The 18,703-nt window shown below is 44.1% G+C and overlaps 1 protein-coding gene across 2 annotated transcripts in view; it reads right to left on the minus strand.

Moving 5' to 3' along the window:
- COL20A1 (collagen type XX alpha 1 chain) overlaps positions 1-18,703 on the minus strand; it is a 491,294-nt gene that overhangs the window by 165,795 nt on the left and 306,796 nt on the right. For both annotated transcript variants that reach the window (XM_086932816.1, XM_086932817.1), the window contains exons 25-27: positions 17,307-17,445; positions 13,815-13,957; positions 2,895-3,004 (exon numbers count right to left, since the gene is read on the minus strand). In XM_086932816.1, coding sequence (XP_086788942.1) covers positions 2,895-3,004; positions 13,815-13,957; positions 17,307-17,445 — 392 coding nt within the window. The remainder of the gene's footprint in view (positions 1-2,894; positions 3,005-13,814; positions 13,958-17,306; positions 17,446-18,703) is intronic.

Raw genomic sequence — 18,703 nt, forward strand, 5'->3', positions numbered from 1 at the left:
TTTGGCCGAACACCGGTTGTTGGTATCTGTCAGGATCCGGGCAGCCGTGTTTTGCACTACCTGGAGTTTGGCTGTCACTTTCTTAGGAGCACCGAGGTAGAGGGCATTTCCGTAGTCCAATCTGGACAGTATTAGGCCCTGGACTAGGAGCTTCCTAGACTGAAAAGGAAGCAGCGGTAGGATTTTACGGGAGGATCGGAGGAAAATATTTTCTCAGACAATGTTAGCAGTGTATAAATTACAAAATGATGAAGTAATACTAATGCTATCACAAAATGTGTGCATTACTTTGCATAATTTGGATTTGTTTCCGCATAATTTAGACATACCTGCAGCAAATTGTGGACCTCCGCTGCCGCATAATTCCAGTGGCCGGGTTTATACCTTATTGTTTTTTCTCAATATGTTGTTATTATAAGACTTCTTAAAAGGGGTTCCTTGGGTAGTAATAAAGTCTTATTAGCACAGACAATCCCAAGCACTGCAGTACATTTGAAATCCTGACTTTGTTTCTCCTGGACATGCACTCTTGACACGTAATGTCTACTGGTAAGGGCGGTATGTAACTGCTACACCTTGTAACCCTCATTGCCTTATGTAACGCATCCTGATCATTGATTTGCACACTTGTAGGATTTTTCGTCAATGCATAATGTATGTGTGATGCAAAGAGTTCTGAAACCCTAAAATTGGATGTTAAGCGCTATAAAAGAATACAATTATACAAATAGTGGTATTTAAATTGTTATTCGTGTGAATACAGACTGATATATTTGACATTCTCACAGTGCTTGCATATCAATTGTATACAGGAATACAAAATGAAAAGCATGCCTCCAGAAGTAGTTTCTGTAAAGGGATAAGTTGTGTGCCTTTCTTTCCACTCCATTGTGTAGGCATCTGGGTGTCAGGCCCCAGATAGCCTCCAGCCAGGTCCCTACTAAAACAAAAGGAGGGCTGATGTACCCTAAACTGGGCCTTTGTTATGGGCCCAGCTGGAGTCTCAGATAGGAAAGCCCCCTCACCGCCTGTAATTTGCTGCTTTGAACAAAATCAGACAACATGTAGGCGCTGCTTAATGTGTCCCAGTGTTTGCAAATTACACCAGGACACATTCAGCATGTTTCAATGGGGCCCAAATTCGTGGCAGGGGACGCCGTCCACTCTGGGAAAATAGTGCGTGGGTGTGTCCACCAGCGTGTACCCCCGACTTGTGCCCTGTTTTTAAGGCAGGTGTACTCACTCCCTACAGAGGAGTCCATGGTAACCTTTGGCATTGGCATCAGGCCTCCACCCACAGTGAAAGCTTCTAATGGCTGGCCCACCTTTCAGTAGTTTGCTATTTACAGTCCAGACACACACTTGCGCCTGCACTGTGCACAGCGAGTAAGCTAAAAGAGGCACAGTGGCCGGTCTACGCTTGATGCACCCATTTAGGGGTGCACAGCAACAGAGTGTGGGACTCAGGAATCTCTTGCCAAGTGTTACCATCTGGTGGATTTTACAATGTGATTCCATTACATTTCTGATCTATTTGGGCAAAATCTAGAGGTTGATGATTGACATCCGTACAGACCCTTAGCAAGGGCACTGCTTTATTACCAACTAGCTTACCCGTCGCGCGTTGCTGCGATCTCAGAAGAAAGGAAATTTAAGGAAACTTGTTATGATAACATTTAATTTACATTGTGTCTTTTTTTTTAAACGTATTCATTTTAAAATGGAAAACATTTTAAAGTGTTGTTTTAATTCTGTTTATTTAATCGAGTGCTTGTGGATACACGGTATTTTTTGTTTTTCCGTCTGTTGCGTACACGAATAAATCAGAAGGTTTTCCGACGCGTGAGCTGGGCACATACAGTTTTCCATGTGAGAAGCACGGATTTACCAAATCTAGTCCACACACTTGCAGCATTTGTCCTTGTGCTTTTTGATGTTCATTACAAAAGCGAGTCGCACCGTAAACTGTAAACGTTCAGTATTGGAAAGATTATGAGGGCCCTGGGGGTCGGGGGGCCGATATTTAACACATTGTCCTTTTTTTTTGCCAGAAACCTTCGCAGTAGTGTACTCAACAACTTCCCAAAGTTTCATGCCGATCGGATGAATGGTGTAGTAATGCATAAAGGACAAACAGACATACTTTCGTTTTTATATATATAGATGGTACACAGTCCCATTGACAAACATAATTAAATAATCTTGTTATTAATATTGCTGTTGTTGATATCATATATGTCATAAACAAGCGTATCATCTCTCTGGAAGTTCTAGTCTGCACGATCTTTCAGGTGTACCCACTCATGGACCCCTCATTCATATCCACCGTTATTACTTCGCTCACTCATTGGCACACCCACAGACACATTGATCCATCAACTCTCTTATTTGAAGACTCAATAAGCCACTCATTCATTTAACCTTCATTCTTTATCCTGTCCATTCATGACCACTCTTTTTATATAATCTCCAACTCATTCATACTAACCACCCCTCACACATCCATGAAAGAGATAATAATGAATCAATTTGTTCACACACATTCACTCATTTATTCATCCTTATATGCAATTTAAATTTCAGACAGCCATTGGATCAACCCGATCACTCGTTCAGCAATGAATTCTGCCATGCATACACATTCACTCAAGTATTTTTCTTTTCTGGTAAAGGAAGTTGGTGCCTTTTTTACAACACTGCTTTCCATAACTATATAAGTGGGACTACAATAAACACTTCTGCAGACAGAACGCGGAACTCTTATTCGTTTCAGTGATAAAACTCATCTGAGTGCATATGGTAAGGAAAGATCTTGTCACTAGGTCCATAAAACGAAGCACCCCCCAAACCACGTAAACTACAGCAAAGAAAAATAGTGTTTCCTCATTACTAACCTTGTGGAAACTCCCATAGAAAATGCGTTCTACTTCCTGCTGGTCAAAGGTGACTTCCTGTAAGTCTGCTTTGTAAGTATGACTGAAGTACGTCAGGGATTTCTTTGTGGCTGGAATACAAATGGAACAAAATGTCACTTTATGCAGCAATGTAAACAAACAGTGAAATGAGTGATATGTGCTGACCTGTACATTAATGTTCATTTTCTTTTCTCAATAGTGCACTTGCCTTGGCGAACAGAGTCCTTCTTCACAACGGGGTAGAGGTCTGAGCATGCTGAGTGTGTCTACTAAGGAACAGGTAGACCTTTCAGGTAAGTTTTAAATGCCCCACTGAAGTTAGTGAGACATATTTACAGATGAAATTTCTCAAGAGGATTGTATTATGGCATAATCTAGAGCAGTGGTTCCCAAACTTTTGACTCCTGAAGACCCCCATTGAGTCACAACTGGAAGCCGGGGACCCCCAAGCAATTTTTAGGATTTAGATTTCAAACATTAAAACAGTAATTCGAAAAAAAATTAACACACATGTGCACACAAAACAAATACTCGAATTACTATTAATTTTAGGGGCATATTTACAAGCCCCTATCCCCATGGGAACATCACTTTGTGCGACGTTCCCGTGGTGACAGGGGACTCACCTTATTTACAAGGCAGCGTTCAGCCACTTGACGTGGCTTAACGCTGCCTTGTAAATAATGCTTAGCATGAAAGGGGTGGGTAATGGGTGTTGCAGTGGGCGTTTCCCCTGCAACACCCATTGATTTTGACGCTGCCCCTTATTTACAAGGGCAGAGTAAATGGGAGGCAGCGCCAAAATTAAGACCAGGGAAAACCTGGTCTTAACTTGGCGAAACAAGGAGAAATGCTTTATTTCTCCTCGTTTTTGCAAAACGCCTTAGTTTGTTTATGTTCAGGAAGGTGACCCTTCCTGCACATCAACAATCTTTAAAAAAAATGACATTTTGTAACTTTCATGTGTACTACATTAAGCAGCACACATAGAAGTGACAAAACGGCATTTCAAGATTGTTTATGTGCAGGAAGGGGGACCTTAATATTAGAAGTGGGATCTCTGGTTGGCTAGGGCTTGCGCCAAAGCCAGGAAGAGACCACCACTCTATTCAGGGCAAGGGAATTACACGCCAAGATAACCCCTTCTCAACCCCTTGGTAGCTTAGCACGAGCAGTAAGGCTTATCCCGGAGACAATGTGTAAAGCGTTTGCGCAACACACACACACAGCAGCGACACGCAAAGTGTGGCTCAATGATTAGAGCGGCAGACCCTGATGCAGTGATCTAGCCCGGGACCAGGGTTCAATTCCCCGTTTCGGTGGGTCTTGGGCTCAAAATTGCACGGACCTGATAATTCTCGCCTCGGTGCCTATTCCAATCATGGAGTCCCACTCTGCAACTCTGGGCAATAGCTTGCTTAATCTCCACAACGGCCCCCACAACACTAAGGATGCCTGGCCTCCACCTTGGGGGTTCCCAGGAGTGGACGCCTCACAGGGAAAGCCAGGATGGGTTCCACAGCGGTATTCATACAAGCGCCTTGAGACCCTTGTGGGTGAGTAGTGCGCTATACAAGTATCAATTTTTTTTTACATTTTACACTAGGCACACCACAAAAAGGAACTCCACACAAGGTTATATATAAAAATAGCCTTTGTATTACCATAAACACAATAGATCATAATCACACAGATACACTGTGCCAACTGGCACTGGGTAGTATTTACAGGGGGATTATTTACACATGACAGGGCCATGTGGGCCACTGTCAGAATCAATACTTAGTAGAAATTGTAGATGTAGAACATATAATAACTGAAGCACCAAATAATACTTGTAGAACACAACCAGTAACCACTGGTAAAAGGTAGGTACACACTACGCAATACTAATCACCTTAGGCATAGATTACGCAATGAAACATAAACTGACTAGCATAAACTATACTAGGCAAAACAACCTCCTGATCATAAAAACACAGTTAGAGGTATCACAGGCATAAAGGCATTGCACATTACGCATAAATAATATTAGGCAATTATCATCACAAACACAGTAGGCAATCACCTTGCGCAGGAATCCCAGAGGTTACTGACCCCAGGCCAACTGGCCTTCCTGTAAAAATGGCTACAACTTTAAGATCCTTAATCCATCAGCTGCACAAGAAGATAAATATAATGTCAGAGGGAGGGCTGAGGATTCAGTGCAGCGTGTCTGCAATCAGCATCCTAGGGCCAGGGTTAAAAGTACACCAAGGCCCAGTGGTACCTCTGATAAGAGGAATGGGAAGCGAAAAGGACAGTAGTCTCAATCATCTGGAAGGATATACAGTGGTGACTGATGCTCGATCGTGTGATTTGAGGTTTCACTTGCTTCTGTCAAGCGGGTGAATAGTTGAAACAGATGCCTTTGGGGTAGGATGAAGCACAGCTGTGTAGTCACCACCCTCAGCCCAAGGTCAGTGGTCTCTTTGAGAGGAGCACTGGTATTCCAATTAGAGCTGCAGGTGATCCAGCAAGTTCTATATATGTTTGCCCATTAATTGGTTGGGTTTGTGGTTCGAATTAAAATGGACAACACTACAGAAAAAGCCTGTATCGTTCTGTAGGGATTCTATTGACCTGCATTTGGTTGGTATTCATTTGGGCTTCCCATACACCGAGATGAACCTTCTGACAGCCCCCAAATCTTTTGGAATTTATGTTTAGAATATGGACCAAGAGCTATAAGCCTCTCTTTTGCCCATTCAGAAATTGGATAAAGCAGATCCCTCCTCATCGGTATCTCACTTATCAAAGAAGAACTTCCTATAAATGTGCATAAGGTGAGGAATGTCCTAAGGAGCATTGTCTACTGAAAGAAAAAAAAGCCTTGTTTCTGGGATATTTACAGAAGAAAGAAACCAATGGTCCCCTCTTCACATTTTCACCCATCCCCAAGCATTCTCCTGCTGTAGATGATCAGGAGGGGGATGTCACCATGACTGCCATTGGTGGACAAGGGAAAAGAGGGCTGAACCCTTGCTCGAACGTAACTCACGCCTGCCTTGAGAACCTTAAAAGCAAACCTCAATAGGTATGGTAAAGAGATAACATAGAAGACATCATGGGCCAGATGTAGGCAGGCTTTTACCGGTCGGTAACGGCCGAAATCGGCCGTTACCGACCGGTAAAAGCCTTTTCCTATGTGGGAGGCTATTTTACCGATTCGGTAAATAACGAATCGGTACTTACCGGTTCGGTATTTACCGAATCATCATTTACCGATTCGGTATTTACCGAATCGGTAAATGAGATGTAGGAAGCACTGTAAACAGTGCTTCTGGGCTTTAAGAATTCGTTATTTACCACCAACTATTAGTTGGTGGTAAATAAGGAATTCAATGCATAAATGTGCATTTCCACCTGTGCCATGTGACAGACATACATGCCCTTAGGGCATGTATGTGTGCCACATGTGCACACAAGCACTATTCAGGGGTGCAACAGGGTGTCAAAGTGACACCCTGCCACCCTTGAAGCTTTCCCTATTTTACCGAATCGGTAATTACCAATTCGGTAATTACTGAATCTTAACAATTCAGTAATTTTTACTGATTTTTTACCTACATAGGATTTACCGATTCTAAAATACCGAATCAGTAAAATTCAGTATTTTAGAATCGGTAAATCCAATTTACCTACATCTAGCCCCATAATACTTCCAACTCCCAGACACGTTTTTTTTAGCAATACTGCTAAGAAAACAGACGTCTCACATAAAGTCACGAAACTGCCAACAAATTATCCACAAGATCTTGACAGTTTTATACTCATTCAATAAACCCAAAACTAATGACACTAGAGGGGAATCGTACGTGTGGTGTGATGTGCTCTAAATCTATTTTGTAGCTGCAATAGATAACATTTGAAATAAAATCATAGGTCACTCACATTAATTTAAGTCCCTTTGAGGATCTCTGAAAGGTAACATCACTACCACGAAGAAAGAGGAAGGCTCTATGACACTTTAGAGATTGTCACTGAACATGAAAAAAGTAATATTTAGAAATGATGAACCTCCCCCACTGCGAGTCCTGTCTTTTTACACTAATAGAAGATTTCTCAGAGGAACTGTGGCATACATAATCTCTTTAAAGGCTCTCCAGAGTCTAACATTATGCCTCAAACTTTGCTGAAATGCCATCAATGCCTTTGCACTTCCTGTGATCGCCTAAAGCACTTTAATGCCTCTGAGAGGCTCGCATAATTTTAACAAGTCGAACAAATATGTATTAAGTAAAAATAACAGCAGATTATAATAAAGACCTGTAGTATCATTTTAATGTTATTGACACAAAAAACGACAAATCATATTTGCCGATCTTGTCTCAAAAGTTTGAATTAACCCGTTAAGTGCTTCTGTCGGCCGTTGGACGTCACGCGAGCTACCTCCCTGGTGCTGCGCACGGCCGACGCGGCCCCACCCGTTTCTTCGAACGTTCAGCACTGGCGCTGAACGTTCGAAGCAGTTAAGGCGTTAAATTCACATTGGTGTTGTGATCGATCAATTATCAACATGTCATTAGTTTGCCATTGGAGGTCAGAAGGTAAGCACTAAGAAGTTCATTTGGGCTGATTAATAAAGCTGCTCAACCTCTGCTTGAAGGCTTGTGATTTGGCTTGGGTGGTGAACTCCGCTCCGTTCGCAGTTTGCTGAGATTTCCGCACTCCGCGGAGCATGCAGAGTTCTGAAAAAACTACACTCCGCTCCAATGTTAAGTTGGCAAGCGCAAATAAGGAAAATTCAACATGAGACCACCTCCCAGAGAGATTTCTCAACACGGTCAGTCACAAATGGTCGCGACCCCTCGCGTTGAGAAACCATCTGTTCGCATTGCAGAAGCTTTCACTTGAGTAGAAAATATATTCGAGCAGCAGAAAGAAGCAGCACCCTCTTGCGCTGCATTTTGTGCCGTTACAGCAGATTTTCCAGCGAGGGACAAACACCCAGTGTTAAAAATAAGCGCGAACTGGGTGACCTTAGGCAGGCGTATAGCATGGTAGAGTTTCTGGGTTGGAACACCACAAACTCTGCCTAGGACTACTTGAGATGTCATTTATTGATCTGAGAAGGGCCTAACCAGATGGACAGTAGAGCTCAAATGATGAGCAGTCACCACCCTTGGGGTTTACTAAGTCAGAAGCAACTAAGGGCCAGATGTAGGTGGCCCAATACCAGTCGGTAACGGACGAAATTACAGAATTTCGGCCATTACCGACCGGTATTGGGCATTTGGGATGTAGGTGGACTAAATAGCAAATTCGGTAACTTACCGATTCGGTATTGTAAGGAATCGGTAAATTACTGATTCCTTAAAATACCGAATCGTAAATTATCCAATATGCAATGTAGGGAGCACTGAAATGAGAGCTTTTCCCGTTTTAGGATTCGTTATTTAACACCAACTATAACTTAGTGGTAAATAAGAAATACCTTTGAAAATGCAAATCTGTGCATTTTCAACTGTGCCATGTGGCAGACATACATGTCCTTAGGGCATGCATGTGTGCCACATCTGCGCACAAGCATGATTCAGGGGTGCAACAGGGTGTCAAAGTGACACCCTGGCACCCTTGAATGTGTCCCCCATTTTACCGAAACGGTATTTACTGATTCGGTAATTGCCATTCATTCCTATGGGCCTGGAGGCCTATAGTAATGAATGGCAATTACAGAATCCCGAATTTTACAGATTCTGTCAAATTTACCGAAAAATTACCTACATACTATTTACCTATTCTTAAATACCGAATCGGTAAAATTCGGTATTTAAGAATAGGTAAATAGTATTTACCTACATCTGGCCCCTAGTGAGAAACTGAAGGGCAAGATGCGAGTGGTTGAAAAGTACCCGCTGAGAATTGGTTGTATGGCAATAGTCCAAGGCCATATCAGGCCAAGCTCTAGCCTGATTGGCTCAAATTGGGGAAACTGCCCAAGGGACAAGAGTCTTCATAGAGTAGGGCCTTGAAACTGCAGACACGACAGCCATAGTTCGTAACTAGAATAGGTTTAAGAAAGTAGGCTTTAGTAGCATTATTAATACCAATTTTAAACCAGGTGCTATCTTAATTCTGCATCTGAAACAGTGCTCCAAGGTTTCGATTTGAAGGCACACACTGGCTTCCATGTGCCCTTGTCATTGGTTCCTGTACTGAGATAGCGATAAGATAAATCTCTTATTAGGTGTATGTTGTTCAAAAACCAAAAATGTAAAAAAGATGACTTACCAAAATTAATATTGTGCAATGTTTATCTTTAGAAAGATGAGGATGTGGCGTTATGGCCAGAGCTGCCGACTTTTGAAATGCGAAACCACTTTGTGCCCCGGTGTTGCCTCAACATCATGAGATTCTGGGCAAATCACTAGAAATCCCTGTGCCTAAAAAGGGAGCCTGGCCTAATGTATTGTAACTGGTGCTCATGTGAAGTGCTCCAATGTCCTTGGGGGGAGCTGGCGCTATAGAAAAGCGCAAAAATAAATAAAAATCAAACGTATATTTCTCAAGTAGACAGGTAGCACGTCTAGGCCATATCAAAGACCCACAGCAGTGTGATCAAGTAATAAGACATCATCTGATTAGTAAACTGCTTTGATTTGATAAATATGTTTTAATATTTATTAAAACTGTAAAATATAATCTCTGAAAGGCATTTGAATTTTGTAGGTGGTTTCAACGCTACCAAAGTCACAATCCGCACATAATGTCAATTTACGGAATCTGTAGGTGACTGGAACAGGGAAAGAAGCTGTTGGTGCAACCTAACAGGTGCATCCAAGGGATATTTCTTTGTAGCATGCCTGGCACTCTTACTCTTCCTTCTTCCATTCCTGAGTAACCTTGGGAGGGAGAAGGAAGGCTGTTTGGTGTTTTTTGGAAGTCTTTCCCCTGCTTGTAAATCCCTGGTACTTAGAAATCACACGCCTCTAAAGAGTAACCCCCAACTTCTTCAGGGTTACAGGGGCCTTGGCCTGGAGGCCTCAGGATAAAGACCACCTGTGGGGTGTGTAAAATCTGCCTACACCACCTGACCATGAGCAGAAAACCTGTTGAATTGACCCTCTATGCTTGTTTGTCTGACACCTCTCTTCCATGGACCGTCCGCTGCAATCCTACAATGTATGCTGCCCTGCGGCAGGGCCCTTGCATAGGTGAAGTAAAGAGCCTCTGCCATGGAAAGACATTAATGGCTTCCTTAAACATCCATCTGGCTGACAGTCCCACACTGTATCTCCATCGCTACAGCTACCGGAAGTACAGCCACTTATGCACAAAGTTGTGGCGTCTCCGGCTGGGAACAATGCGAAAGTGCAACTTGCAGCTCCTAGAAGAAAACAGACTACCCTCCAGCACTTTAAAATGTGATCAGTCCCATAACTAGACCCTAACGTTCCTGCCCAGCAGAGGATGCCTAATCCTACTTAGCCCTACACAAGATCTGTAGAATTGCAGATAGTAAAGAAAGTGGGCGGAGCTTGCCCCTCAAACATGTGCCACCCATGCGCATGGAAGGGGCTTGGAGGGGTTGCTGTACAAGGGTAATGTCTGTGTAAGTTCTTTGGAGGGAGTGGGTAATTAAGTGCCTGTCTGGGGAGTCAGGATCAAGAAAGTGAGAAAATACTTAGAAGAGGGGGATAGATTCAAAGTAATGAAGATGAGTGTCATTCAGATGTTACTTCAACAGTACTGTTACCGCTATCTGATGCTTGATTATTACTATAACCCACCCAATGTTTCATTGGCAAAACATAAACCCCCAGTCACAGATCTGGGTTTAATCCATCGTTATTTTGCTCACCACGCCACCCCAGTTCAGACATGGCCATATGCAAACCAGTCTTGACCCTGTGCCTCATGGGAACAGTCCAGACCAAACTGCCAGGCCATGTTTAGATCTTACCGAGGGCCGGACTGGGAACCAAAACCGGCCCTGGCAAAGTGATCGGCCGGCCCCCCTCCCCACTCCGGGGGGGGGGGGGGGTCGTTGGAGGTGCAGCCGAGCGCTTTGCTAGGCCCAGTTTTCGGCCGATTTTGTTGCAGGGCCGATTTAGCAGCTATGCGGCAAAAACTGCCCTGTAACAAAACCGGCCTCCAGGGGCTCAAAACCGGCCCCCACCCTTGCGGCGCACCGGGGGATTGCCCGGTGCCCGCTATGGCCAGTACGGGCCTGATCTTACCTTAATTAGTCATGGCAATGCTTCAACCTGACTATAAAGGGTCGGGCCCTAGGCCCCCCATGCACATATAATAATCACACAGACACAGGGAGTTAGTATCTGTAACTGGCCCAGGACATGTGCGCCCGGCCCCTTTTATTGACAGGGTCACATGTCCTGTGACATCTGTGATGAATCGGTGTGGGGGGAGGGTGTAAGCTAGCCCTCAGGGAGTGGCTGGTGCAAGCACACAATTAGCAGCACTAGAACAGTGACCAGCCAGTCACTACACTGACCAATGCTTTGACGTGAGTGTTATTTCAACCTGACCATTGATTTAATCTTATGACTGGATACCTACTTCGACCTGACCATTGCTTTACACTTACTTTAACAGGTCATTGACAACCTTTCGACCGGACAATTGATTTAACCTTTCCTTAACTAGTTATTTCCAATGCATCGACCTGACTACTGGTTTTATCTCACCATTTCTTTCGCAAGGGATTTGTGCCCAGCCTTTCTAGGATTGCCCTGGAACACTACATCAGCCCAGCGAAATCGAGGAGAGCATGGTGCATATTCTTAGGCACAGAAAGAAATATACAACTTCTTATGTGTAGGAATCTTTCAAGATACAAATGTTTTTTTTTCCAAATAATAATTGCATTTCCCCAAATTATTTTCGATAGCATTTCTGTTCAAAAGCATCGAGAAGTGACACGATGCTGCCATCTAGTGGTGAGCAATATTTAAAAAAAAGAGCAACATTTGAAATATCATTAATTATTGCGTTTTAGGGAAATTGAGGGGCGCAGTGCTCGCAATAGCACCAGTATTTTATCTCATAATACTTAGCTGTTTAAAGAAATTCTACTGGCGTTGCTCCCCGACGCTCGCTGTATTAGCAGGCCTCAGGGGGCCCAGCATTACAACAGGGGACTGAGCAATGAATAACGTGTATGAATATTTTTTTGCAGTTTTACTGCAACGCGAACTCGACCTGAAGGTATTGGAGTACTTTACATGAGCACCAGTTAATTACATAATGCACTTTGTTTTTTAAGGACCGGGAAATTTCATTATTTGCTCAGAATAACAGGAAGTTTACCCGACGCTGGGACTCAACACAATTCTCAAGTTTGCAGATGTAGCCCTTATAGGGTGACCAACTTGCATGGGTGCAAATTCAGGACGGTGAGGGTAAAAATTCAGGACAAAGGGTCAAAATTCTGGACAAAACTTTGGGACAAAAGGTAAGTTTATCAGACCTATCAAAGGAGGTTGTGTGATATTATGTAAGTAAGTAAATAGACAATCACCTAAGTGCAAGTAAAAATAAATTAATATAAGGTTGAGACAATCGTGCACTTCGCGGTTTCTCAGAATGCGCGCAGCTTTGAGCAAGTGTGCAGGTCTTTTTGTGGTATTTCATATGGTAATAATATATTTATAAGGTTACTGATGAATTGCCGAATGGACACAGAGATTCAACAATTCATCAGTATTTTGATACGTAATTGTTTTGGGGCTCAGGCACAGAGAATCTCCATGACTCAAAAAAAAACATGAACTGATCTTGTGCAATGTGGTGCACATGTTAAGCGCTCCAATGTCCTTGGGCCGAACTCGCGCTATATAAAACCATCAAACATTAACAAATAGTATGTTATCTGCGTGGCTTTTTGTGCCACCTTTTCATACTTCTTTCAGTTTTCAGTTGATGTTTTTGTTTGTCGTTTTATGCATTTGCATGGTAGTACTCAGGATCTTGAGTTTTTACAATGGGGATACGTAAAACAAGTGTTAAAATGCCCTTCCAGTGCTTTGAAGTATAGTGAACCAAGGGGCATATTATCAAGGGGGTTTATCTCTGCTTCTTTTGGCATTAAAAGCCAAGAAAGCGGAGATAAAATTATCTCCCTATAACCTAGCTGTCGCTAACACCAGTTAGTGACAGCTAATAGGAGATAGTGACCATCTTGGGCCCCACTTTGCATTTCAGTGATATTTATCACTAATGACATGCAAAGTGGGCGTGCCAAGATGTTAGCGACTGGAAACAGTCGCTAACATCGCTATCTCCTATTACCAACTTTTGGAGATATTCGCGCTAAGCGCGAATATCTCCAAAAGCTAACACCTGCCCTGAGCAGTTCTTAGCCATGTTATCCAATGGTAGGTGGATAACATGGCTAAGAGCATTATCTCGGTAATGCATGAATATCGCTGACTTTTCAGCGATATTCATGCATTGAGGCCGATTTTTATCACATTTGCGATAAAAATCGCCGCAGCTAATTATCGCTATTGCTTGGTAATATGCCCCCTAGTGTCCTGCGCATTTACAATGACATGGGGATGTGGGGCTGCTGTTATGCTAAGAGGAGGAATGCGAGGCGGCCCCAGCATAGAGCTGAGGCCTCTTGCAGAGGAACAGCTCTGCTCACTGCCAGGCCGAAAATTACAGACAAAAGGCATCCGTAAAAGGGATCCTCACGGACAACAGACGTGAGGTCCAAATTACAGACGGTGAGTGAAATTTACAGACGCTTAGTCATCCTAAGCCCTTACGCCACATCCTCTTCCCTGAAGTGCCTCACCGGGCTTGTTGCCGACATCTCGTTCGCAAGAAACGCTGGCACGATGGCCTTAAGTGAAAAAGAAACAATTCAGCAAAAAGGTAGTGAACACTTACGGTCAAAGACGAGTCCGACAAGTGGCTGGAAGTCCTCATCCACAACCTGCCAAACGGCAAAGGGCTCCGCACCGGTGTCCGGAAGGAGACGCAGAAGAACGCTTATGGTGTGGTCCTGAGGAAGCCCGTCCGGGTGCACCTCCCTGCCGGACAAACACAGCTATGTTACCGGAGAGTATATATGGATAGGGGAAGGGATGGAGGAAGGAGTATGTTAAGAGAGCGAATACAAAGAAAGAAACGCGATGAAAGGAGAGAAGTAGACAAGGCGATGTAGAGAAAGAGGAGAAGAGAAAAGGAGGGTAGGCAAAAAGAGAGTAGGCAGAAAGAGAAATACAGCGAAAGAAAAACAAAGGAAGTGGAAAGGAAAATGGGATGTGGGAAAGGCGAGCAGAAGAAAGAAAGAAATGGAAATTAGAACCGAGAGAAAGAATAAGGAAAAGGGAGATTGGCAAAAAGGAGGGAATATAGGGCGAGGATAGAAATAAAAGAACAAGGGCAGGGGAAAATGGAATGTGGGGGCAATAGGGAAAGAACAAAAATACGAGAAACTGTATATAGAGTAAGATGCGCAGAAAGCAATGGGGAGAACGGAAGAGGGGGAAAAAATGATAGAAAGGGCGAGGAAGGAGGGAAAAAAAGAGAGCAAGGGCATTAGTGAGTATCAAAGAGAGCAGGCACTACCAGGAAAGACGATTGAACAAACCAAGGGGGAGAAAGAGTAGCAAGTGAAAGAAGGAGAGAGACGTAGAGTTGATTCTCTTTTGAGTGCACAACAAGGAAGAGCGTTACTTGCAGAGGATGCCTGGCGAGACCTGGCTGAAGCAGTAGGTAGGAAGGCAGATCTTTCATACCTTTCACCAGCTCCCTCTGTGTTTTACACTTTTCAAAGAAAGCAGGGGATGCAGTTGGCACTTAAGAGCCACAGTATGCCCACACTGCTCACTCTCATCTCTTCCTAGTAAATAATTGTGCAGACACACCCTTTGGCTGCAGAAGTGTGGTGTCAACCTGGGGGGCCACAGAAATCCAGTCTTGAGTTGGGAGGTGTACACTGAGAGTTTGTCTATGCCTGTTTCCTGCTGCAGATTTTTCTACTTCTAGATCTACTAAGTGCATGATCCCGAGTGAGAATGCTGTATTTACTGCATCCAGTAGACACACTTACTTACCCCAAGTGAGGTGTTTACTGGTTGTGGGAAATGAATGAAAGAATGAATGAATGTTGGATTTATAGAGCGCGTGCTTACCCTGGAGCGTCCCAGCGCTGCACCACTGGGGAACCCGTCCTGGCTTTCCCTGTGAGATGGTCCCTTTACTGGGCATCCCCAAGGTGCAGCCAGTCATCCCCGGTGGTGATGGGGCCGGAGTGGAGATTAAGCAAGCTATTGCCCAGAGTTGCAGCGTGGGACCCCATGGTTAGAGTGGCACCGAGGCGAGATTTATCGGGCCCGCTGACATTGATCCTGCACCCGGCCGCGTCAGGAATTGAACCCTGGTCCCGGGCCGACCTCTGCCTCCGGGTCTGCCGCCTGAATAACCACTTTTTAAACCCTCACAGTGACAAAAATTGCCATTTTTACAGAGTTTTGCTTATTCAAAAGCTGCAACCTAATAGAACACACTCAAAGCATTTCACTTGGAAATGAGGCATAACGTGTAGAATCAGTATTTAACTCACCCAGTTTAACATGTTTTTTCTTTTTCAAAGGGCTTTTCCGCTGAATACATTTCCACAAGTTTGACCTGCCAAAAACTGTCATGTGAAAACAGCAGAGATGCAATGTGTACCTCACAGATCAAACCCCAGTCCTGTCAGAAACTTCTGTTTGCATAGATTTTGGTCAAAGCTCATAATCGGGGCCTAACCTCCTGTATTACCGACACTAAGGGGCTGAGAACATGTCCCTTTCATGGTTTGACTCACTCCAGGTCAGTACAGGCGCCTCTTCCAGGCCTGGATTTTTCTGTAACAACCTAATGCAGTCTGGGATTTGTAGTCTTGTTATGCTTCCATTGAACTACTTAGACAAGGACAGCCGACACCAGTCATTTGTAGGTTTAAAGTAATGACCCGGGTGAAGGATGTCCACTCTAGAAGAGCTCCTCCCGTGAGCGTCTTCTTGGGTTTTTAAGGATATGGGAACAAGAAACTCATTCATCTTTTAAGATATATTTGGGCAGAGGCTCTTTTCCACCCCTTACTTCCAACTGATTCAGCTGTTCGGATCCCCCTGCACTGAAAAGCAGGCTTCCCAGCAGCACTTCCCTAGCAGGAGAGGGGCTGCTCTCCTGAAGGCAGCAAACCTTGGCGTCTGATATCTGGTAAACCCCTCCATGTTTCATAATCAGCCTCCGCCTTGTGTCTGGGGGTTAATTAGGCGCGAGCTGCCACACTCCATTGCGGGCTCACTGCGAGAATGCGCTGTTAATCTGCCCACCCTGTGACACACGCCTGTCTATCCAGATACAAGGCCCCGTCTGCAACAGAGGCCTTTGAAGTTTGCTTAAGAGGCGACGCCTGCAGCGCTAGCTGTATTAATTGCTTACTAAATGGATTTCATCAATTAGTGCCCTCCGGTCTTTAGCCCCCTGCTGGAACCTTGAAGGGGAAGTTGAAGATGTGCCCAACTTTTGTGTGAGAAGGAGAAAGCAAGAAAGAGAGGGGGAGGCAGGAAGGAATGGAGAAGGGAGGCTGGTCGGTTTGAGGAAGAAGGGACTGAGGCAGAGAGAGTGGGAAGGGAGGAAGGAATAACAGAGGGGGGTGGGAGAGCGAGAGAGAAAGGAGGGAGGCTGAGCAGCAAGAGAGACAAGGACAGCAGAAAAGAAGGAATGACAGACAATGGGATGAGAAAAGAAGGAAAGAACTAAGGAAGAGAAGGAAGGGAAGATGGAAAAGAGATCACTATAACTAAGCAATGTAGTTTTAGCAATATAATTTTCATTTCAGACCTATTTTCGTTTCGGGCAATTAAAAATGCTTTTTCTTAAATTTTAGTTCAGAAATATTTTATCATGCATTTTTCAAAAAACAAACAGGGAGAAGGAAACTGTAGTTTAATACATGAGTTACATTTAGAGGAGCTCAGGTCTGATATGTAAAGCCCTGGATGGATACTTGGACCGGATGGTCTACTTTAATACATAATGAGAGCCCAGGAACACGTAACACATGAGGGCGGAATAACATATGGCACATGTACAAAAACATGATAATAACAGGATGACATAAAAAACGATTTTATGGGGTTAGAATAAAGAAAAAAGATTTAACTGGTGTAGATTCAAGTGACATGTGTGGAGGAGGAGAACCTAAAGAGGCTGTAGGGTACGTAGGTGGAGATGTGTTTTGGGGCGTATATTCTCAGCAAGCCAGGAGCCAAGCACCCTCTAAGGGGATTGGCGGATACAGATCCAGCAGAAAAGAAAGTTGAGGCGCTACAAGTACCTCCAACCCCTAAGGCTGCCCTCGGGGTTGTGGGCACCACTTACCTGGTTGGACGGGTGACCTGCGAATCTTGAAAGAGGGTGTAGGTCCGCTTCCCATTGAAGATATAGGGGTCCATCGCGACTCCATTGATTGAGGAGTAAGTCTTTTCTGCCAGCCCAAATGCCTCCATCATGTCATATCCTGGGAGAAGGATGCAGAGGGAATAGAGAGGGAAACAATCATATAACATCAATAACTCTACAAATAACAACAGATTCCGGAGACCAAGCCTCCCAAATTGTGGTTTATAGACGTCTGTATATTTTCATCCATACCTGCATATGCGAGCAAAGCCCTTTACAAGGCAAGGGTTCAATGAACTTCTATCCACTGCTTTAAATGGACAGGTACTCTGATGTATCAAGTAACTGTAGTTCTTAAATTTGAAAGGGAGAGTACCAGCACTTCTCAGCAGTGGAGCAATATTGGGAATGGGCGAGTGCTAGCACTTCCCAGCAGTGATGCAATATTTGTAATGGAAGAGTACTAGCACTTCCCAGCAGTGATGCAATATTTGTAATGGAAGAGTGCTAGCACTTCTCGGCAGTGGTGCAATATTTGTAATGGAAGAGTACCAGCACTTCTCAGCTGGGGAAGTGTTTTTAGTGGGGAGAGTATTGATATTTCTCAGTGGCAAAAAGGTGTTCTAGGTTTCTGAGTACCTGCACTTATGTATCTGCATTTCAGGCACTTCTCCTATCTTATTCTCTAAAGCCAAAATCTTGCTTCCTTAATGAAAAAAGACACAAACAGCAATGCAGCAGTGTTTACAACTAAGAATGAAAATTTGATTGGTGCTAGCAGATGGTAGGGACAGAGTACATTGATGAGGCATGATTTTTAATTTGAGATAGAGGGTCCTTGCTTTGAAAAGGGCTCGGTGGATAAGGCAAAGTTCATTAAAGATGGAGCATCTGCTGATAGGGAGCCAGTGGAGATATCTGAGGTGTGAAGATGCAGAAAGGCTACCAGGGAGGCCCAAAATTAGAAGGGCAGCAGGCAGCTGGAGATGGTGCAGACGGTAGCATGGGATGCCAGAAAGATGGAGTTCATGTAATCAAGTCGGGAAGTGATCAAAGATTGGGCCATCATTTTACATGCAGATGTTGGCAAAAAAGAATAACTTTCCTATGCTTTGGACATCGGATTCTCCATCAAAAGGGGCCTAGATTTGTGCTCCCTCTCATGACTGCGTATCAACCCGCTCTTAACCTGAGATCATTGGGCACAGCCAAAGTGACTCTGCCCAGGGTACGTAAGGCTGGAGCTGGAGGGAGATCATTTGGCCTCCTGGCGGCTAAGGCATGGAATGATCTGCCTTTGGATTTACGGATGTGCTCGTCCGAAACACTGTTTAGGAAAAAATTTAAAACCTGGCTGTTTCAATGTTCGTTTGGAG

This window comes from Lissotriton vulgaris, chromosome 7 (assembly GCF_964263255.1).
Source record: "Lissotriton vulgaris chromosome 7, aLisVul1.2, whole genome shotgun sequence".
In the NCBI taxonomy this organism is placed as follows: Eukaryota; Metazoa; Chordata; class Amphibia; order Caudata; family Salamandridae; genus Lissotriton; species Lissotriton vulgaris.